Here is a 23612-nt window from a genome sequence, read left to right as displayed (position 1 = left end):
AAGAGACTTGTTTAGTCCATGTAGTACTGAAAGGATTTCATACCCAAAACAGCTTTTGAGTGGTCATGGGATAAGCAAATGAGCTAATGTGAGTTTTCTTATTGATCAATAATTGACTGGATGCTAAGCCACCTAAGTATTCATACCCCATCAAAAATTAAAGTCTTATTCAGATCCCAAACTCTAACAGGCATATTAACTAGTATAATATTTCATCAAACTTCATATATAAAGTTTTAATTATGAATTTTCTTTAAAATCTAGATTATACTAGATTGACCACTAAGAGGAAACTGTGACACTGTAGAAATGATATAGAGATTTGTGAAAAACATTAACCCTGAGATATGAATATATTTAGAGTTATAACACATTGTTAAGAATGATCTGAATTCCTGACCAGCATTATTCTTACATTAGTGAATATTTTAGCTACCCTCTATTCAGGAAAAAATAAGGCAAAAGGAATAAAATAAAGGGAATGTATTTTTTTTTTGTTTATTCACTTATTCAATCCACAATATTTATTGAAGTACATGAGGTCATTATTTGTTGTCCACTCATGTCCATTCGTTCCTTCTTCCTGTCCAACAGAATTTGGGTTTGAGTTTTGGTACATACTCCTCCTCCATTCTACTCAAGTAGGTGGCCCCACCCAGGTCCATGGGTGGATCCTGAACTGTCTAAGCCAACCAGAATAATCCCACTCTTCTGGTGAGTGACTAATCAATGAACAGGCATCTAACCCAACTGTAATAGAGACCAGGGCACATTTGCTGGGAGGTTCCTGGGAGAGGCTTTCTTATTCCTAAAAGGGAGTATTAGAAGAGTACTTTTGCTTCTGGATGTTTTCTTACCTGGATATAAAGGCAGGAAGTAACTATCCTATGAACTTGATGAATCCAACACTTAGAGAAAGGCAGAGCCCGGAGATTCATGGAGATGCCAAGACTAAGGCTATCACAACTTCTGCGCTTGGTGATATGTGAGACAATTAATGAACTTTCTTTATTTGCCAATTTGAGTTGGGCTTAAAAGTTACTTGGAGCCCAAAGCGTCCTACTTGGATACAGCTTATTCTGTACTTGCATTAGGCTGCTACAGAATTTAACAATAAATGTGATGATCCCTGCTCTAGTGATAAAATTACGAGGGGTAAAGGGAGTGGCTCTGCTCCTAGCAAGTACACTGTATTTGCTAGCTGCCTGGAATGAGACAACACAGTTGTCTTTGAAGGCAATGAATGTAATTTGGTAAATGTGAAGCCTATTATGCTGGAAGGGTGCGTATTTCTTCAAATCATTATCTAGTGGGTGATAAAACTTGAGCTTCTGGTCCAAACGTGAACTAGCTGATGAAAATGCACAGGTTTATTTCTAAGGACCTCCAACGTCCTAACTTTCCTAGGTTTGCTTTGGCAACTCTACTTCTTTCATTATGCTCTGAGGGCTTGTTTAGCTTCATATTGCATAGATATTCATTAGTGCTGCATCTCCTCCTCATTGAGATCATGTTTTCCTAACATCTGCTGACATAATTAGTGGGAGGCAGCTGCTCTTAGGTCTAAAGTCTTCCTTCCTCATTTCATTCTCTAACAAGTCTGACCCAGAGAATTTTAGGTCCATGAACTCATTCTTTCCAGCCTCTCATGAAAGGTTGAGTTTGGCTCAGATAAATGACCTAAGTGACCTATATTTTACACAATAATTTATATGGCACATGTATATAATCACCTTCTGTCTTTGCTCATTACTTCAAAAATTTTCTTTTATGGATGTCCAATAATGACTATGCATTCATAATATTGATGCCACAATGTTAATATCCTTCTGTTTCTGGAAGTACAACAGTAGCTTGGTATATTTCATTTCGTCTCGATGAAGAACCTGTCTAATGCCTCCCCAAACAACTATTCAAAATGGAACCTGGGTTTCTGCTGTGCAGCAAAAACCAATAGTTAACAAATTTTATAAATTCAGTTTACATAAAAAGATGCTTCTGGCAAAGTCATTGTTTACAAACATCATTATATAAAGAATAATTGAAATATTTATAATAACATCACTCACACTGACTAGAGAATGGTCAGATTGGAATAAATGCTTTAACATTAGGAAAAATACCTAATGCATGCAGGACTCAAAACCTAGATGACGGGTTGATGGGTGCAGCAAACCACCATGCCACATGTATACCTATGTAACAAAGCTGCACGTTCTGCACAGGTATCCCAGAACTTAAGGAAAAATAAAATAAAAATAAAGAATAAATGTTTTAAGAAATGTCTTAGGCTCAATCTTCTAAGATGTTATGATTGCCAAGCTCCTAGACATGAAGCGCATATTGAGAATTCAGCAAATAGCACAAATGTATGTATTTTAGGAAGAAATATTGGTTTATAAAATTAGCAAATCATACTTTGGAAATTGAAATAATTATTTTTAATGTGCTGTTATAAATATTTGATAAAGAATTATTTGAATGGCCATACGTTTTCGGTAGATTTACAACATGCTTTGTATCATGGAATTTCTGTTGGCCTCTTTAATCAGATTTATTTGTTTATTAAGTTTGGGCATATATATTTGTTTATTCATTTATACATACAATACCTTGTTCCAAAAACTATTTAGAGCAGTACAAACTCCACTCTGGGATGTAAGAGCCGTTAAAAAAACAAAATGAATTAGCATACATTCCATATATTTTGGGCTCTTATGTGTTTCTGTTACCTTAGGGCAATATTAATTATATCCTTAGTGTCAACTTTGTTGAAAAAATTGTATTTTGCTCCATATTTAAAAACTTCTTTAAAAAGCAAATAAATATAAATAACCTAAATAACACTTCACTGCATGGTTGTGAAATTTGAAGATATGTACAATACATATCTAGTTATGGTTTTTAATGATTTAACCAAAAAAAATCCTATTTTTGGAAAGAACAGGTGCAAATATTTTAGTATGTCGGAAAAGAGAAGGGAAAACATGAGAATAAAAGTCTGGATTGGTTAAAAATAGTTACTTCTGAATATTTTTAAGGTATAGACTGTGTAAGTACTGTATATATTTTAAACTAAGATAGAAATGAATGCATTGTTTTAATTTATTGGATAAGAACACCATAAAAATAAACTTAGAAATTTTAAAAGTACATTGAAATGTACTTTTATTCCTATATAATTCAGGGTATATTATTAAAATGCTTCCCAACTAATGTTTCACGTTCTAGGTAAATTTACTGCATATTGGAATTTCAGTACTAAACATACAATAACATACTCTTTCAATTAACACATAAGTCCAGAATTTTTCAGAATTTTATCATGTCATTTAATCACTGGTCTATGTATGCGTCTTTGCCCCTACAGTTTTTCAACCTTGCTACTATTGTGATAAATATATATATATATGTATATATATATATATATATATATTTTTTTTTTTTTTTTTTTTGAGACGGAGTCTGGCTCTGTCGCCCAGGCTGGAGTGCAGTGGAGCTATCTCGGCTCATTGCACGCTCCGCCTCCCCGGTTGACGCCATTCTCCTGCCTCAGCCTCCTGAGTAGCTGGGACTACAGGCGCGTGCCACTACGGCCGGCTAACATTTTTGTATTTTTAGTAGAGATGGGGTTTCACCGTGTTAGCCAGGATGGTCTCAATCCCCTGACCTCGTGATCCACCTGTCTCGGCCTCTGAAAATGCTGGCGTGAGCCACCGCGCCCGGCCTGACCTGGATAATTCTTGGTGGTGGAGTATGTCCTGTGCATTTTAGGGTGCTCAGCAGCATCCCTGGCCTCTACCCATTAATGCCAGGAGATGCTCCCCAGGAGTGGCAAGCAAAAATATTTCCAGATATTGTCAAATGCTCCCTGGGGGGCAAAATTCCCCCCTACCTCCACTGAGAATCATTCAATATAGTAGCGGAGTGATCTGTGGAAACCTAAGTGAAAACATGTTACTCCTCTGCTCAAAACCTCTGATGGTTGTCTGCTACATTCATCCAACTTCTTACAGTAACCAACAAGGTCCTATACACATCGGGCCTCTGGTTCTCTCTCTGACCTTATTACCTGCCATCTCTCCCTGGCTCATTCTAGTTTAGCCACCCCAGGCACTACACTGTCTCGGGACCTGTGCACTGGCTTGTCCCCAGTGCTGTTCCTACAGACATTCCAGTGGCCCTCTCCCTCCCTGTGATCAACAGTCTGTTCAAACATTGCCTCCTCCATAAGGCCTACTCTGTCCCACCCCACTAAAATGTAACTCTACCTCACTCTACCACTTCCAATTGATGGCGGCGGCAGGCCGTTTGGAGCAGCTGCTGACATTACACCAGCTGCACCAGGGAGGTGTGGACAGTGGCAGCAGGAGCAGCTGTGGGAGCAGCAGTGGTGCCCCCCATCCAATTGTACCACCTCCACCCTCGCACAGCCAGACAGGACCCGCTCCCAGGCCCAGAGCCTCCAGTGTGGTCTTAACCTCACTCCTTGCCATATCTTGGGAACCTGTGATTACCCAGCTGAAGACACAGCCAGGAAAACATGGAGGGGAGGTGGAAAGGTCCTGGAGCCCAACCCTGGGGGACCCCACCAGAGCCTGCCACTCTGGGAGCTGCCGCAGTGGGGCCAGGCCAAGTCACCCACTGGTGGAGGAGCAGTGTGGTTGGGCACGGAGTGGGGGGAAGAGAGGGGTCCCAAAGCAGAGCTGGGACTGGGGTGGTGCCATATTCCACATAGACGGTGGGAGCTCCCCAGGCACAACTGCAGCTGCCCAAGCCATGGCTGCAAACTGGGTACCCCGGTGCTCTTGGGAGCTGGGAGTAGGCAGGAGCCCCATCCTCCCAGGCATAACTGCAGCTGCCCAAACTGCCACTGTGGATCCACGCATCTCCCTGCACCCAGGAAGGCCCCTCTTACACCCACAGGCTCAGAAGTGCCTCCTCCTGCTGTCTGGCTTCTCCCTGCTGTCAGCACCCACTCCGATAACAGAGCAAAGTTGAGCCCTAGCCCAGGAGCTGTCACAACCTGGCTGGGGGTACACACACTCAAGCAATGCTGGTATGCCAGCCCCCTGCCACCTCGGCCCCCTCCAGACTTTGGGCACCAAGAAGTGTGGGCGGGAGGCTAAAGAGGAGCTAAGGGCAGCTGGGCACTGACCTGCAGGTGCCCCTTGACATGAATAACCTGAGCTCCATGAACAGTGGCAGGAGGCACACAGGCTCCTGGGCAGGTGGCAGGTCCCCGGTGAAGCCCCGCCTTCAAGTTAGAGAGGGCCTAAAGGCTGAGGGCTGGGCTTTCAGTCCCGTAGACCAGAGTGAAAACTTGTGGTACCTTTTCCAAGCCTGCCTGTGGCTGCCCATGAACCAATCAGCAAGCACTTCCTCCCCTCTAAGGCCCATAAAAGCCCTGAACTCAGTCAGACTTGAGGAGACAACAGGATGACCAGCTGCAGAGAGGAGCTATCTTCTCTGCTGAGAGCTGGACACTTGTTGGGGCACCCTTGCTATGGACAGGAGCTGCCCACTGCAGGTCTTCTCTAAGGTGTTCTATTGCTCAGTAAAGCTACCCTTTGTCTTGCATACCCTCCAGTTGTCTGTGTAACTCATTCTTCCTGGATGTAGGACAAGAACTTGAGACTCACTGAATGGCGGGGCTAAAAGAGCCATAACACAAACAGGGCTGAAAACACACCCCTTGCCTGCCACATTGTGGGTGACAAGAAGGAGACAAGAGAGAAGGAGAGAAGAGAGAAGGAGAGAAGAGTTGAGGCCCTTTGGGAAATCCACACCTAGGAGCTCCCCAAACCAGGGCTGTGACACCCTCTTTAGGGTTCTGCAGTTCCTGGCATCTTCAAACTTCTGGATACCATGCTACATTCCCGTGTCAGTCGTGGAAGCTGCTTATGACGCACCTGGTCCAACCACAGCCTCACAGGAAGCTGGCACCCATGCCAACCCCTGGAGCTGCCTGTCCTGCTACAGCCGACTGGACCCCACACTTGCTCACACGCCCCTCAGTTCTCTGTGCCTGGCTCACCCTTGACAGGCATGGGATCCAAGCTGGTAGCAGGAGCTGAGCACAGCCTTCCAGGCTGATTGGGCAGAACCAGCCCAGCAGGCCAGAGCAAAACTCAGGCAAAGGCACCACTGGCCATAGAGGTTTCCGGCTGGTGAAGCAATACCCCAAAGATCCCGCAACACAATCTCCAAGTTTCATTTTTTCACATAGCACTTATCAACTTAGGTTGTAATATATAATTTACTCATTGTATGTATTATTTATTTAATCTTTCCCTACTACAATAAAAGCAGAGATTTTTGTCTATTTTCTTCATGGCTGTTCCCCCAGAACTTAGCACAGAGTCTGGCACATAGTAGATGCTCAACAAATGTTTGCTGAGTGGAAGAATAAGTAAATTAAAAGTCTAATATTGAAATAAAAGAGGACACAAACAAATGGAAGAACATACCATGCTCATGGATAGGAAGAATCAATATCGTGAAAATGGCCATACTGCCCAAGGTTATTTATAGATTCAATGCCATCCCCATTAAGCTACCAATGAGTTTCTTCACAGAATTGGAAAAAACTGCTTTAAAGTTCATATGGAACCAAAAAAGAGCCCGCATCTCCAAGACAATCCTAAGTCAAAAGAACGAAGCTGGAGGCATCACGCTACCTGACTTCAAACTATACTACAAGGCTACAGTAACCAAAACAGCATGATACTGGTACCAAAACAGAGATATAGACCAATGGAACAGAACAGAGTCCTCAGAAATAATACCACACATCTACAGCCATCTGATCTTTGACAAACCTGAGAGAAACAAGAAATGGGGAAAGGATTCCCTATTTAATAAATGGTGCTGGGAAAATTGGCTAGCCATAAGTAGAAAGCTGAAACTGGATCCTTTCCTTACTCCTTATACGAAAATTAATTCAAGATGGATTAGAGACTTAAATGTTAGACCTAATACCATAAAAATCCTAGAGGAAAACCTAGGTAGTACCATTCAGGACATAGGCATGGGCAAAGACTTCATGTCTAAAACACCAAAAGCAATGGCAGCAAAAGCCAAAATTGACAAATGGGATCTCATTAAACTAAAGAGCTTCTGCACAGCAAAAGAAACTACCATCAGAGTGAACAGGCAACCTACAGAATGGGAGAAAATTTTTGCAATCTACTCATCTGACAAAGGGCTAATATCCAGAACCTACAAAAAACTCAAACAAATTTACAAGAAAAAAACAAACAACCCCATCAAAAAGTGGGCAAAGGATATGAACAGACATTTCTCAAAAGAAGACATTCATACAGCCAACAGACACATGAAAAAATGCTCATCATCACTGGCCATCAGAGAAATGCAAATCAAAACCACAATGAGATACCATCTCACACCAGTTAGAATGGCGATCATTAAAAAGTCAGGAAACAACAGGTGCTGGAGAGGATGTGGAGAAATAGGAACACTTTTACACTGTTGGTGGGATTGTAAACTAGTTCAACCATTATGGAAAACAGTAGGGCGATTCCTCAAGGATCTAGAACTAGATGTACCATATGACCCAGCCATCCCATTACTGGGTATATACCCAAAGGATTATAAATTATGCTGCTATAAAGACACATGCACATGTATGTTTATTGCAGCACTATTCACAATAGCAAAGACTTGGAATCAACCCAAATGTCCATCAGTGACAGATTGGATTAAGAAAATGTGGCACATATACACCATGGAATACTATGCAGCCATAAAAAAGGATGAGTTTGAGTCCTTTGTAGGGACTTGGATGCAGCTGGAATCCATCATTCTTAGCAAACTATCACAAGAACAGAAAACCAAACACCGCATGTTCTCACTCATAGGTGGGAACTGAACAATGAGATCACTCAGACTCAGGAAGGGGAACATCACACACCGGGGCCTATCATGGGGAGGGGGTAGGGGGGAGGGATTGCATTGGGAGTTATGCCTGATGTAAATGACGAGTTGATGGGTGCAGCACAGCAACATGGCACAAGTATACATATGTAACAAACCTGCACGTTATGCACATGTACCCTACAACTTAAAGTATAATAATAATAAATTAATTAAAAAAAAAAAAAGAAAGAAAATGTGGCACATATACACCATGGAATACTATGCAGCCATAAAAAAGGATGAGTTTGTGTCCTTTGTAGGGACATGGATGCAGCTGGAAACCATCATTCTTAGCAAACTATCACAAGAACAGAAAACCAAACACCGCATGTTCTCACTCATAGGTGGGAACTGAACAATGAGATCACTTGGACTCGGGAAGGGGAACATCACACACCGGGGCCTATCATGGGGAGGGGGGAGGGGGGAGGGATTGCATTGGGAGTTATACCTGATGTAAATGACGAGTTGATGGGTGCTGACGAGTTGATGGGTGCAGCACACCAACATGGCACAAGTATACATATTTAACAAACCTGCACGTTATGCACATGTACCCTACAACTTAAAGTATAATAATAATAAATAAATTTAAAAAAAAAACACATTCAAAAAAAAAAAGTCTAATATTTTCTCATAAATACAATATTTTCATTTTGTCAGTGAATCCAAATGGCATGTAATTAGTCACCACTTATAAATTTGAGGAGGGCAAGTTGATAATATTTTGTTTAGTATTTTACTTTTTGTTCATTTGAAAATGTCAGTTTCTGTTTGTTGGACATCATGGCTAAGAATATTTCTTTGCATGAGTACTAGTTAAGGTAACAGAAGTTCACGTGACAGAAGCATGCTGTCCAGTCACTGGACACATCCACTGTCACCACTGCCACCATTTCCACTGCTATGGAAAGCAATATTTTTTCTCTCCATCTCTACCACCACCAGAATTAACTTTCAACTGTCTCCGCTTCTTTGTATGACTAGTTCTTGATTAGAAGTTCAGAGTGGGTGCATCAAGGTCAAGAATCCATGCCCTACCTGCCAGAAGTCTGGAAAAGCAAATATCTTGTATAATGGGGTGTAGTTTCTGATTGCCACCAAGACTTATTAGACAAGAAATCCTTGAATTGTGGGGAGGAGTTTTAGAGCTACACAGCCAAAAAGGTACAAGTGTATCCCATCTTTTATTAATGTTTAGAAAGATAAAAGTAAAAGGAATAGTACTAATATCTGCATTAATGATTCCTGTTAGAGTACCAGGAAACGATAGTTCTTAAATTAACAGATGTTTTCAGGTGAGGTGGCTCATGCCTGTAATCCCAGTACTTTGGGAGGCCATGATTAGAGGGTTGCTTGAGTCCAGGAGTCTAAGACCAGTCTGAGAAACATAGTCAGACCACATCTCCATAAAAATTTTTAAAATTAGCCATGCATGGTGGTGTGTGCCTGTAGTCCCAGCTACTTGGGAGGCTGAGGTGGGAGGATGCTTGAGTCCAGGAGGGTGAGGCTGCAGTGGCTGTGATCACACCACTTCACTCCAACCTGGGCAACACAGTGAGACCCTATCTCAAAAAATAAAATAAAAAATGATGTAGAACTGAGAACTGGAGTATAGCAATGGTCCTATCACTAACCAGCTAATAATATATAGCAAATCACATAATATCTCTAAAACGATGTTCTTCTTAGACAATATGGGGTATTTATTCTTTCAGACTGCTTCCAGGGTTGGCATGAAAAATAAATGAGATGACAAGTGTAAAGTACTAATCAAAGAAACTTGCACACAGTAGTCACAGAATAAACAGTAAGACCCAACCTCCTTACTCCTTTTCTTCATGTTGTTCTTAACATAGCTATATAAACATATAATATTAGTTGAAAGAATTGGCTAATTCTCTAAGTTAGCAAGGGTTGCGCACATCTGCCCTCACTTGTCATTTCCCAGTTGCAACAACTTCCAATTCTTTTAAGTGATCTTTTGTTACTTATCAGCTTTTCTCTAAGTCACTTGCTGGTATTGCTGCTACTTCTTGATTTTTCTTTTCTAGAAAATAGCTATTGAATTTTCACTAAGGAAATGAGCATTTAATTCTTTCTCTTTCCTGCCCTCACTTCTACCACACACATGCATACTTTCCATTCCCCATTCTCCTGATGTGGTTGTATTGTAATTTTGGTTAAATCAATATTCACTGGTATATTGTTATGACAAAATATGCTATTCAGAGCTAAGCCATGTATTCAGCTTTATGTTTTCCTTGATTATACTTCCTTCAATTCCCTGGAGTTTATATTTGTTTGACTTTTTTGTTAGCTTTTTGTTATGAACTGAATTGTGTCTCCCTCAAATTCATATGTTCAAGCCCTAATTCCCAGTCCCTCAGAATGTGGCTGTATGTGGGAACAGGGCATTTAAAGAGGTGATTAAGCTAAAATGGGTCATTAGGGTGGGACCTAATCCAATATGACTAAAATCTTTATAACAAAAGGAGACTAGGACAAAGAAAGCCAGAGACTAGACATATGCACATAGACAGAGATCACATGAAGACACCAGAACCAAATGGCCACCTACAAGCCAATAATAATACACTTTTTGACACCATTCTTTATATTGATGACACTATTTGGGTTTAATGGACGTCTCTGTGATGTTATGAAATATATATTTAGTCCCAGTCCTGATTTCCTGGCATACAACTCCCCAAATCCTTGGAATCTTCAGAGTGATAAGCATCTTTTCGTGTGACTGATGGTTGGCAGCTCCCAGGCAGCTTCAGGATGGGGGCTGGTCATCGAAAACACTAAGGCAAAATTAGAAGGTTGGGACTTCTGCTCCCCAGGAGCCCTACTTCCAGGAGGGGAGAGGGCCTGAAGGTTAAACTGATCACCAATGGCCAATGATTTAATCAATTATGCCTATGTAACAAAGCTTTCATACAAATCCTAAAAGACTGAGTTCAGAGAGTTTCCGGATAGCTGAACACATGGAAGGTGCTGGAGGGTAGTACCCCTGGGGAGGGCATGGAAGCTCTGCATCCCTTTCCCCATACCTTGCCCTATGTAGCTCTTCATCTGTATCCTTTGTAATATCTTTTATTTAAAAAAAAAAAAAAAAAAGTAAATGAAAGTGTTTCACTGAGGTCTGTGAGCCACTCTAGCAAATTTCAAGTCCAGGGAGGGGGTAATGGGGACCCCAATTTACAGCCAGTTGGTCAGAAGCACAGGTAAAACAACCTGGGGCTTGCAATTGGCATCAGAAGTGGGGTGGGGGGGGCAGTCTTGCGGGATTGAGCTCTGAACCTGTAAGATCTGATGCGATCTCCAGGTAGATGGTGCAGAAATTCAACTGGAGGACACACACTTGGTGTCTGCTGCATAATTAGTTGCTTGCATGGCATGGTATGTGGGGGTAAAGCCCCACACATTTGGTCAAAAAGTCTTCTGTGTTGTGTGTGAGAGCAGAGGAGAAAACCTGTTTTTACAACTCAGTCCCCAAAACTGATTCATAAGCTAATAATAATGAGTTGTTATGAAGCATAATTTGAGGAACATTCAAAAGTTTTCTCAGATCGCACATATGTATTCAAGGATGTTAAAGTCAACAATTAGAGCATCATTGATTATAATCTTCTAATTTAAAAGAAATACCCTGAGATGGCTAATGTATTAATCTGTGGGGAGAATATAATAGTTTACCTCTGGAACACGCAGAAATGGGACTCCAGAGCATGTGAAAAGAAAGGAAGTGTGCAGAAAAAGAGGACATTGGGATGGTCAGGGTTAAGAAGATGCCAGGAGGAGAAAAAGGAATGCTGAAAAAAAGAGTGGAAGAAGCCAAGAACAAGTGCAGTTACTTATGCATGATGTTGCTTAGTGCCGGGGTTGGATCTTCTTTTTAGTTTGGATTGATTGGTGACCATATACATCTATCTAGGTTCTGCTGAAAAGTCCTATAAAAAACGTAAGAACACCACATAAGAGGTGGGGAAAAGACAGGACAGTGCCTGCAACTCAAAACTAGCTTAAGAGATGGCAGCCCTGTTAGAGCAACTGTTGAGAAGAACCCAGAAAACTTGAGAGGTCAAGTTAGATCAGGTGGGTAGAACAAGGCAGGCCAAGGCTCAAACCAAGTCTGAGAATGAGCTGAGCTGGACAGTTCAACTTCCCGTCCTGAACATTAGTAAGGTGCAGTGGTTTCCAGCAGGGACTGTGGAGCCTGGGTCAAAGCCTACCCAGTTCCACCATGTACTAGCTGTATAATCTTGGGTAAATTACTTAACCTTTCTGGGCCTCAGTTTCATCATCTTAAAATAAGATAATAATATAAGTTTGTAGTAAAGATTAGTAAGGCAACATTCTGTTTATTTTTACAATTTGAAAGTTTTCAGAGATTATTACATTTCTTCTTTCCATTTCTGGTCAAAATGTTTGGATGCATTTTAGACACCTTTTGGGATTATTGTTGAAATACTAGGAATAAATTGATGCATCGAATATTTTCCAGTGCTCAATCTAATAAACTTATACACTTCAACATATTTTCAAATTAGTAACTTCTGGATGGTTTAGATAGAAGTCTCCCCAAATTAAAGAACTCCGTTATGATGTAATACATGCCAATGTTTGGTTTGGGAGTCAGATAGACTTGGGTTTGAATGTTCACTCTGCTACTACTTATGATCTCCGGACCTTGAGAAAGTTGTTTAACTTCTCTGAGCCTTGGTTTTCTCCTAGGTAAACTGGGGATATGGGGGTCAAATAAATAACATTGGGCTTTTGTTAGGATTATATTGTATAATGTCTGTGAAAACATCTAGCTTAATGCCCAGCTCATAATAAGCACTTAATACATATATTTTCTTCTCTTGCATGTAAATCAGCAGTTGTCAACTGGGGGTGTTTTTGCCTCCCAGGGGACATTTCACAATGTCTAGAGACATTTCTGACTGGGATGTGTCTGCTACTAGCATCTACTGAGTAAAAAGCCAGGGATGCTAATGTACAACCTCAGGGCAGCACCTTTCCCATCAACTCCAACGAAGAATTATCTGGTCCAATATATGTGATTGCTGTAGAGATTAAGAAACCCTGAATTCTTTCTTAATTTTAAATTCATGGTGGTATACATTTGTGCCTAGTAGTACCCTAGTGATTAACTGTATGTATTTTACATTAAATATAAAAGCTCCCAGTTCTATAAAATTAATACTAATGGTTAAATAATAGTCATCTATTGGGCACTTGCTATGCTCCAAGCCTAAGCTAAGACATATGATTTGTGAAATGCCACACTAAATATAAATCCTACAGCAATCCTGAGAATCAGTAATACAGATTTCTCTAAACGGATAATAATAATAACATGTTATGGCCAGGAGCAGTGGCTCACACCTGTAATCCCAGCATTTCAGCTGGCCGAAGCAGGCAGATTATCTGAGGTCAGGAGTTCGAGACCAACCTGGTCAACATGGGGAAACCCCCATCTCTACTAAAAATAAAAAAGTAGCAGGGTGCGGTGGCGCACGCCTGTAATCCCAGCTACTCGGGAGGCTGAGGCCAGAGAATCGCTTGAACCCAGGAGGTGGAGGTTGCAGTAAGTAGAGATTGCACCATTGCACTCCAGCCTGGGTGACAGAGTGAGACTCCATCTCAAAATAAATGAATAAATAAATAAATAACATTTTATTTTAATAATAACTGAGTATCAGGACAATAGCCTGTCTTATAATGTTCCTGACCTTAACAACTTGCTATCTTGCAATGTATATTGAATTCTACCTTGAAATACTCCCTCAATTTCCTCCATTTCTTTCTTCTCTCGCCACCATTACTCCATTTGGGCCACTACAAATTCTTCTGAATTAGGGAAACGCCCTCCTTATTCATCTCCTGCCATTGTACTTACTATCTCCTGTAAATCGGCCATTTTCTTTCTAAAATCTAATTGGGCAATAACATTCTTCTAAACAAGATCTTTTAATAGCTCCCCAAGGTCCTCATGATTTGGCTTTGACTCCACTCTATCTCCCTTCACTCCCCCTCACCTTCACAAACAACGCACTCCTATAATCCCAATAATCATGGCCCAAGGATGTTAATGCTCGTGGGAAAACTATGATTCTATAACCAAGGTCAAACTGTGGGGTTTATGAGTGTTCTTCCTGTGTTAATGAGCAATGCAAGAGAAATTAAAGTCTCAGCTAATTAGTAATGTTCTATTAATGTGTGGTTGGCAGGTAACTGGAAGAGAGAGGAAAAAGTCATGATTTCTGCTGGCGTTCTTTTCCTACATTGATGTCAAGTGTGGCTACTATTAAAGCAGGGAGTAGTGAGAGGAAGAACAGAACGCAGCGAATTGCTGCCAGGAGGCCAGTGGGAAAAGTTAGAAAGCAATAAGGAGCCAACAGGGACACTCACCTTCTGGCTTTGAACGGTTTCTCCTACCCTGGGGAAACACGGCTTCTCTCATGACATAACAAAACCTTTGGTGAAATTACTAGAGGTCCTCCAGGAGTGCTGGCATAATTTGGTGGAGATGAGTCTGCGAACAATCAGATGAACAGCACATGAAATCCCTTTTATAGCTTCGTAATTTGTGAATGTTGCCAATATAAAAACAAAGTAAAGAAAATTCCTCAAAGAAGTTAGTTTTCAAACCTTAAATACAAATCTAAAAAGGCTTTTCTGAGATTTGAGAGAGGCATGAATAAAATGTCCAATAGGCCGGGTGCGGTGGCTCAAGCCTGTAATCCCGCACTTTGGGAGGCCGAGACGGGCAGATCGCGAGGTCAGGAGATCGAGGCCATCCTGCCTAACGCGGTGAAACCCCGTTTCTACTAAAAAATACAAAAAAACTAGCTGGGCGAGGTGGCGGGCGCCTGTAGTCCCAGCTACTCGGGAGGCTGAGGCAGGAGAATGGCGTAGACCCGGGGGGCGGAGCTTGCAGTGAGCTGAGATCCGGTCACTGCCCTCCAGCCTGGGGGACAGAGCGAAACTCCGTCTCAAAAAAAAAAAAAAAAAAAAAGTCCAATAAATCCTAACTAAGTCAGATGGGTTGGGATCCTTTTCTGAATCTGTTCATCAATGAACAAAATATTTTTATTTAACTAATAATAATAGTTCCTGGACGGACGTGGTGGCTCATGCTTGTAATCCCAGCACTTTGGAAGGCCAAGGTGGGTGGATCAGCTGAGGTCAGGAGTTCAAGACCAGCCTGGCCAACATAGTGAAACGCCATCTCTACTAAAAATAAAATATTAGCCAGGTGTGGCGGCATGTGCCTGTAGTCCCAGCTACTTGGGAGGCTGAGGTAGGAGAATCACTTGAACCTAGATCCCAGGAGACGGAGCTTGCAGTGAGCTGAGATTGTGCCACTGCACTCCAGCCTGGGTGACAGAGTGAGACTCCGTCTCAAAAAAAAAAAAAAAAAAAAAAAAATTAAATATTTCCTATGATAAGCTTTAGAAAACATACAAGAAAAAATTTACCATCAGGAACATATATTTTTGTATACATAAAGTACTAAATAATTGATCAATAACTCTTTCACGAGGATATTTTCCCTGCTAGATCCTGTGTTAAATGGTAAAGTTATCATTCTTACATTTAACTTACCTGCAGTTCTTAGAACATAACTGCTCCTCTTCTACGGCTCTACCATGTCTCATCTTCACAATGCAAGTACATCTTTTAAATTTGATGGATGTTATGGAGTCAATATTTAAAAAAAAAAATAGCAGTTCTCCTTACGGGGTACCAGAATGATTTCTGACATACAGTTTAGCATTGAATACCCCGTATTATGTATACAGTACCTAATGGTTCATTTGAGGAATTTTGAGAGAGTACTTTTTATTATTTCCATTCATATGAAAATTTTGATTCTAACCTTAAAAGTAAAATGTGACTTCTTCACTATATTGTTAGGAGACTAGGGAGGTAGAAAGGATAAGGTGCTGAAGAAACATGGTTCCTTTCCTTGAGGAACGCACAAAACTCTAGCGTTCAAGTGATTAACTGTACAAGTCAAAATAAGCATTTGGGACGGTCAAGAAAATGGAGGTTCGTGAGCACAGGAGTTTTCAGGAAAGGCTTTGTGAAAAAGGATGAACTCTGAATGATGAACAGGATTGTACTGTGCCTTGCCCTCTAATTACAGATGGTGGCTGGTTGAGCTGTTAGTTCTGGGCCTGATCTGGCAGAGCTGCCTCCTGCGTGTATTCAGATTGCAGAACCCATAGCTAAACTGAGATCTGTTTACTAGAGGGGCAGAGAACCAGAGAAGAGGAGATGGTTGTAGACAAGGCCGTAAAGAAAGAGTCCAGGATTAGACCATCACTCAGGAAATCTGACTCGAAGTGCTGAAGCAAGTAGAAGTTTAGAGAAAATAAAGTGGGTCAAAATAGGGCACAAAGACAGCAGTAAGGTACAAGGAGGTCAAACCTTGGTTTCAACTGATTTCTGCAAGTGAAAACTTACTGCGGCCATCCACTCACGCACGGTTTAGTATGCCTTGCTGGCCTAGGGCTAATCCTTAAAAATAATTTCAAGTGTACTAAGAAGGAAAGACATACAGACAAAGGGAAATCATGACTCCTACAGATGCAGAAATGGCCTCAGCATAAGGAGAGAGCCCTTGGCACATGATAATATTAGGTGGCGGATATGTGATGTCGGATCCAATGAGACTATACGGAGCAGAAGTAGAAGAAATATTGTTAGCGCAAAAGAGCTAGGCCAGGTTGCAGAGGTTTTGAAAGCCAGGCAAGCGAGTTTGGCTAAGATGTGGTAAGAGAGGTTTAAGTTAGCTAAAAATATTCTTTTTATCACATTCTCCTCAAAGACAATCCAAATGTAACTTACAGCCAGACCAAAAGGTCACAAATAATAATAGCAAAAGTCAAACTTTTATTATCTTATTACAATTAAATATATTATTTTTGTATATCATGTTATCTATATTTATGTTATATATGCAGTTATTATAAAAAGTATATTGTTCTCTAACTCTCATTTTTAGCTCCATGGAATAACATTTCTAACTAGAAACTATTGTCTGACAGAACTGTATCTAAACAATAATGCAATATTTGAGATAGAAGGTATGTCTTAAATTTTCTGTTGATTTAATAGATTTTCAATTAAGTACTTTCAACTATGATAATTGCTAATGACATGCAAAAATCTGTTTTAACATTTCTGCTGAAAATATATTAAGGAATCTATTTTTAAATGTTTTAATGTACATTTTATATTAAGAAATGTGCTATTAGATTACTTTTCTAATTTAATATTGCCATGTGTCTTATTCAAAATTTAAAATAATTTTTAACAAGTATTTTAGACATAAACTAGACATGTGGAAGCAAATTTTAACAATAGTTGGGAGCATTGATAAATACAAAAACTTAATAGTCTTAAGAAATTTTATTGGCAGTATGTTCTACCAGCCAAATTCCTGCTTTCACTCTGAGTTAATTTTATATGCAAAACACTCTCAAAACTGATAATTTCAAGCCATTCGTAAAAGCACGTGGCATACCATGATCATGAAATACAGAGGTACAGTACAAAACACTTTTCTTTAATATCATATATCATAGAATAAAAATGTCATACATTTTAAGGCCCATCATGATTTCATACACCACTAAGAAAGAACATCTTGCCAATGAAGCTATGACATGGCTATCAAAAGACACATCCCACTTTCATTTATGTTAAAAATGTAGGAAAATAAACAATTTAGAATCCATGAAAATAATATGAATATTTGGTTTCCAGTTATGTACAGAAAATACTTAGCTATGCAATTTGGAGGAGATGAGTAATTTTTCCCTTGACTAGCATTATAAATCTAAGTAACATTGACAAGCAAAAAAAAAAAAAAATCCAAAACCAAAACCAAACAAAAAGAAGAAAGAAACTAAGCCCTCCAAAATCAATCAAACAAACAAAATCATTGCTACATTTTAAAAAGTAAGACAATCTGGTCACGGGGGCTCATGCCTGTAATCCCAGCACTCCGGGAGGCCTACGCGGGTGGATAACCTGAGGTCAGGAGTTTGAGACCAGCCTGGCCAACATGGTGAAACCCCGTCTCTACTAAAAATACAAAAATGAGCTGGGTGTGGTGGTGGACACCTGTAATCTCAGCTACTTGGGAGGTTGAGGCAGGAGAATCCCTTGAACCCAGGAGGCAGAGGTTGCAGTGACCTGAGATTGCGCCATTTCTCTCCGGCCTGGGCAATAAGAGTGAAACTCCATCTCAAAAAAAAAAGTAAAACAATAACAGTGGAAAGAAATTTACTCTGTATTCCCACATCACAATTAATTGTATGAATTATATCTTATTGTATTCTTAATAATAATTTATAATATATTATTAATAGTTATTCCTTCTTTATCCAGCTATCATATGTTTTCCTTTTTAGTTAGCATGTTAATTAGCATTAAAAATGTTTAGTTTTATTTGCAATAAAAAAATTGAAAAAAATGTTTGAAATCTTGTAAAAATATTCTTTTTTTTTTTTTTTTTAGGCCTGCATTGTTTGCCTTCATTGAATATACTCCTGCTACACCACAATGAGTTAACCAATATTGATGCAACAGTGAAGGAATTACAGGGAATGCTAAATCTGAAGATCCTAAGTAACAATTTGCAATTTTATATGGCCATAAATTAAAATAGTATTAACATAAGACATTTTTCCATTTATCAAGTTTAAAATTAGAGGAGCAATGTTTATAATTAAGATATTTAGGCCAGGCACTGTGACTCACGCCTGTAATCTCAGTGCTTCGGCAGGCCGAGGCGGGCGGATCACTTGAGCCCAGAAGTTCCACACCAGCCTGAGCAACATGGTGAAACCCTGCCTCTACCAAAAATACGAAATTAGCCAGGTGCGGTGGCACATGCCTGTAACCCCAGCTACTCAAGAGGCTGAGGCGGGAGGACAGCTTGAACCTGGGAGGCAGAGGTTGCAGTGAGCCAAGATTGCACCACTGGACTCTAGCCTGGGCAACAGAGAAAGACCCTGTCTCAAAAAAAAAAAAAAAAAAAAAAAAATAGATATTCCTGAAAATAAGACTAGATCTTATTGTCTTTTAAGACATGCTTTCGAAAAAACAACAGAAAAATTTTTGTGTGTGAAATGCTATCTATCACATGTCTAATGAAAATGACAAAAGTAGCAAAAGGATTTACATGTTTAAATTTATTTTGGGTTTTATCTCAAAAGTAAGTTTTAACACACATTATATGATTCCATTTATATAAGTGTCCAAGTAGGCACATCTATAGGACAGCAACACTGAGAGGTAACTGTTTTTAAATAGATGAGCATTGCCAACGGCCAAGGAATTGGGGGTTGTGACAGCCAGAGAGTAAAGGGTGTGGGGTTATTTTTGGGGTGATAAAATGTACTAAAATTGACTGTGGTGATCAGTTGCATAACTTTGTGAATATACCACAAACACATGAATCATATGTTTAAACTGGTGAATAGTGTGGTACATGAAGTATATTAATAAAGCTGATACAAAAAAAAAAAAAAAAAACAGAAGACTTTTTAAACTTTCAACTGGATAACCAGCAAACTTTATTCATATATATTGAATCACACCCAGCAAGGAACTAACCTATTGAAAAGAAGTGTGAGATGAGTCAAAAAAATAAATAATACACCACTCCTACTCTCAATAAGCTTATGGTCTTGAAGGGTAGATAAACATGTATACAACCACAATACAAGATAAAGGATTCTGGGTGTATTAAGGTAAAAGACCTGCAGATCAAAGAGGAGGTTTTCAGACTTTAGAGTTTAGAGACCTCTTTATAATAATGTAATGCAATAGATATATTTTTAAATTCCTTTTCTATTCATTTCTCAGAATTGCCTGAGACAGTATTTTGAATAGTTGTAAACTAGTATTGATGGTGAAGGTTCTAATCAGATAATCAGATCAATGTAGAGAGAGTTACTAAAGTTTCCATATGTTTTCAGTGTTGTCAGTTATATGTACTATACTGAGAGAAAATGATTCATTTGTTACAGTTAGATTATTTAAACCCAAGTATTAAAATCACAAAATTACACCAAGTTCATGGCAATTTTATGCTTATTTTGGAGACATGAGAAGGCTGCCTGCTGTCAGGAGGTTTTTTACAGCTTTTGGATCTTCTGTGAAAGAATTGGCCTGCATATTTGAGTTACCTGGCCCGTATCTGCTGAAAAAATGCTGCTATAATTAAAAGACTAGTTATGCTAGACCTAGGACACTTACCTTTGTTTTTCTATAAAATGGGCTGACAGCTACTTCTCAGGGTTGCTTTAAACATTAGGATAACTCTGTAAACACTTTTTAAGAAAACATTTCTCATCATTAATGTTATTTTGAAGCAACAACAAAAATTGAAATTCTAAAATAAGAAATAATTGTTTTATTGTGGATTATGTAAATCAGATAACGAAATAAGTTGCATCCAGTCTCGAAATTCTGCTAATAGACTCAAGAAAACAACTGCTATTTTAAATAATAATCATACAGTAACATGTTTGAATGTCTTTCTTGTTGAAAAAAATGTTTTATTATAGTCTCATTTAAATCTTTACAGCATCCTATGATGTAACTAGAATTATTCCCTTTAATCACGGAAATGCAAAGCTCACAGATTTAACCAAACTCTTAAGGAATGTTGAAACACAAATTCATGCCTTGTTTTACTTATCATTTATTTATTTATTCATTCATTCAATAAATATTTATAATGTATTCATTCATTCATTTAATAAATGTTTATCACACATTCACTACATGATACTATTCTAGATAATAGGACTCAAATTTGAACAAGAAAGACCCAGTCTATACCTATATAGGGCTTACAAATTTGTAACACTCAGACTAAATATATCTTAGAGTTGAAGGGGTTTGATGCAAAATGATTTGCTACTTTAAAAACTCTATAATTTGAGGAAACTTGTTACAAAACAACATTTGGAGAGTAGTAAACAAGCTTACTCCCATAGTAATAAACAGAGTTATGCCCATAGTAATAAACAAGGTTATGCCTTGAACAAAGGTGCCCAGCCCAGGACCAAATAGATCCTGAAATCTAGCCCATACCCTACTTGTCAAGGGTGTACGTGAGCATAGAATTGTGCCAGGCATAAGGGGTGGGAGTTTTCTAGTTTTTAAATACCAGTCTGGTAGTATAATGTCCATATCATTACCAGTCACAATAGTTTACGACCACTATTTAAAATCATAGTGACGCAATTCAAGTTATGTAACTGTAATTTTCCAGTTGAGAATCTTGTTGTGGGATCATTTGTTTGAAATGGAGAAAACGTTATGTCCAATTACAAAAAACAAAAAGCGTTTTCTAAAAATTCACATTTTGAACTCATGTCCCATTTTGGTTAAAGATGTTGCATGTAAAATAGATTGCATTTATTAGATAACTAATGTTATTTGTGCAGTCATGTCTTCAGATTAAGTTTCTATGAGCCTCATTTGCAATCACAGATTAGCTTTAGCTCATTAACTAAAATGAGAAATCTATGTGTTTTCAAATGTGGTCATTTTTGTCTTTTTAAGTTGTAAATCCATGTGCAATTATAAAGTGTTGTTATTATTTCACTTAAATGACAAGTTCTTCAGAGGGTGAGAAAACAGCCTGAAGGGCAAAACACTAATCCATTCTCAGCATTGCACTTTCCATTGGCATTTATGAGGAGAATTGCCAAGGATTGCCTAGGAGACGCATGGCTGAGAGCTTCAGGGAGGCCTAAACCAGCTGCAGAGTGTGAGGTCCTGGGAACTGGAATTCCTGTCTTCCGGGCAGAGTCAGGGGACTCCACCTCTTCTCTCCAGGCAGTCTACCTTTCCACACCCTCTCTTTCCAACTCAGTTTTCCTCTTCCTTTCCCTTCCCTCCTCCAAATTCTTTCTTTCTTTTTTTTTTTTTAATTTATTTATTATTATTATACTTTAAGTTGTAGGGTACATGTGCATAACGTGCAGGTTTGTTACATATGTATACTTGTGCCATGTTGGTGTGCTGCACCCATCAACTCATCATTTACATCAGGTATAACTCCCAATGCAATCCCTCCCCACTCCCCCCTCCCCATGATAGGCCCCTGTGTGTGATGTTCCCCTTCCCGAGTCCAAGTGATCTTATTGTTCAGTTCCCACCTATGAGTGAGAACATGCGGTGTTTGGTTTTCTGTTCTTGTGATAGTTTGCTAAGAATGATGGTTTCCAGCTGCATCCATGTCCCTACAAAGGACGCAAACTCATCCTTTTTGATGGCTGCATAGTATTCCATGGTGTATATGTGCCACATTTTCTTAATCCAATCTGTCACTGATGGACATTTGGGTTGATTCCAAGTCTTTGCTATTGTGAATAGTGCCGCAATAAACATACGTGTGCATGTGTCTTTATAGCAGCATAATTTATAATCCTTTGGGTATATACCCAGTAATGGGATGGCTGGGTCATATGGTACATCTAGTTCTAGATCCTTGAGGAATCGCCATACTGTTTTCCATAATGGTTGAACTAGTTTACAATCCCACCAACAGTGTAAAAGTGTTCCTATTTCTCCACATCCTCTCCAGCACCTGTTGTTTCCTGACTTTTTAATGATCGCCATTCTAACTGGTGTGAGATGGTATCTCATTGTGGTTTTGATTTGCATTTCTCTGATGGCCAGTGATGATGAGCATTTTTTCATACCATCAGAGTGAACAGGCAACCTACAGAATGGGAGAAAATTTTTGCAATCTACTCATCTGACAAAGGGCTAATATCCAGAACCTACAAAGAACTCAAACAAATTTACAAGAAAAAAACAAACAACCCCATCAAAAAGTGGGCAAAGGATATGAACAGACATTTCTCAAAAGAAGACATTCATACAGCCAAATTCTTTCTAAATCAGAATCCACATGTGTTAAAGACCCACTTTGTGGCTGATGGCTTTCATTAACTCCTGCCTCCTTTCCAGTACTGAGGGAAAAAAAAACCACCACCACAAAAAGCCACAGCATCAAAATGCTTAAGCCAGTCTCCTGTTCTAAACCTTCAGTTTTCTCATTTCTTTCTAATTTTCTGTTTTATTAAGCTCCACTGTTGGAAAGTTATGCTTAAGACTCCTGCATGCCATAATTGTTAAGACCTGCTTCCTACTGGAGCTTCCAGGAATCAGCATTGGGAACAGGGAGCTCCTCCTTTCGAGAGAGGGTCTCCATGTTTCCACAGGTATTGCTTTTAAACATTGTCTGCCTTTGTCTTTAGCAGTGGCCCCAATCCACTGCCGATTGCAAAAAGACAGCGGTGCAGAGGGATGCTGGGAGATGGGGTGGGACTAGGATCTCCAGGGTCCCTTCCTTTGAGCCTCTTTTCCTATAATACCCTTCCAGGTGGGACCACCCCTCCCAAAAGACAAAACGATTCAGCAAAGAAAAAGAACCAATAGTGTTTTTCACTACTGTTTGTCCTGAAAAAGATAATGTTCTGATCCCTCCTCTCTCGATCCTCTGCTTTATCCTAGTTTGCCTTTTACAATCAGGGGTGATTTCCATATTAGCACATGGTGTGTGGTGGCCACCAGATTTTTAGTTAAAACAAGATGATGATTAACAATGGAGATGC

General features: G+C 39.5%; 1 protein-coding gene across 1 annotated transcript in view; it reads left to right on the top strand.

Annotated features, from left to right (window-relative positions):
* Positions 1-23612, top strand: part of LRRC72 (leucine rich repeat containing 72) — a 53096-nt gene that overhangs the window by 16381 nt on the left and 13103 nt on the right. The window contains exons 4-5 of the mRNA XM_028845991.2: positions 16967-17048; positions 18487-18597. Of these exons, the coding sequence (XP_028701824.1) occupies positions 16967-17048; positions 18487-18597 (193 nt within the window). The remainder of the gene's footprint in view (positions 1-16966; positions 17049-18486; positions 18598-23612) is intronic.

Source organism: Macaca mulatta, chromosome 3 (genome assembly GCF_049350105.2).
Source record: "Macaca mulatta isolate MMU2019108-1 chromosome 3, T2T-MMU8v2.0, whole genome shotgun sequence".
Lineage (NCBI taxonomy): Eukaryota > Metazoa > Chordata > Mammalia > Primates > Cercopithecidae > Macaca > Macaca mulatta.
This window is presented reverse-complemented; position numbering and strand designations above follow the sequence as displayed.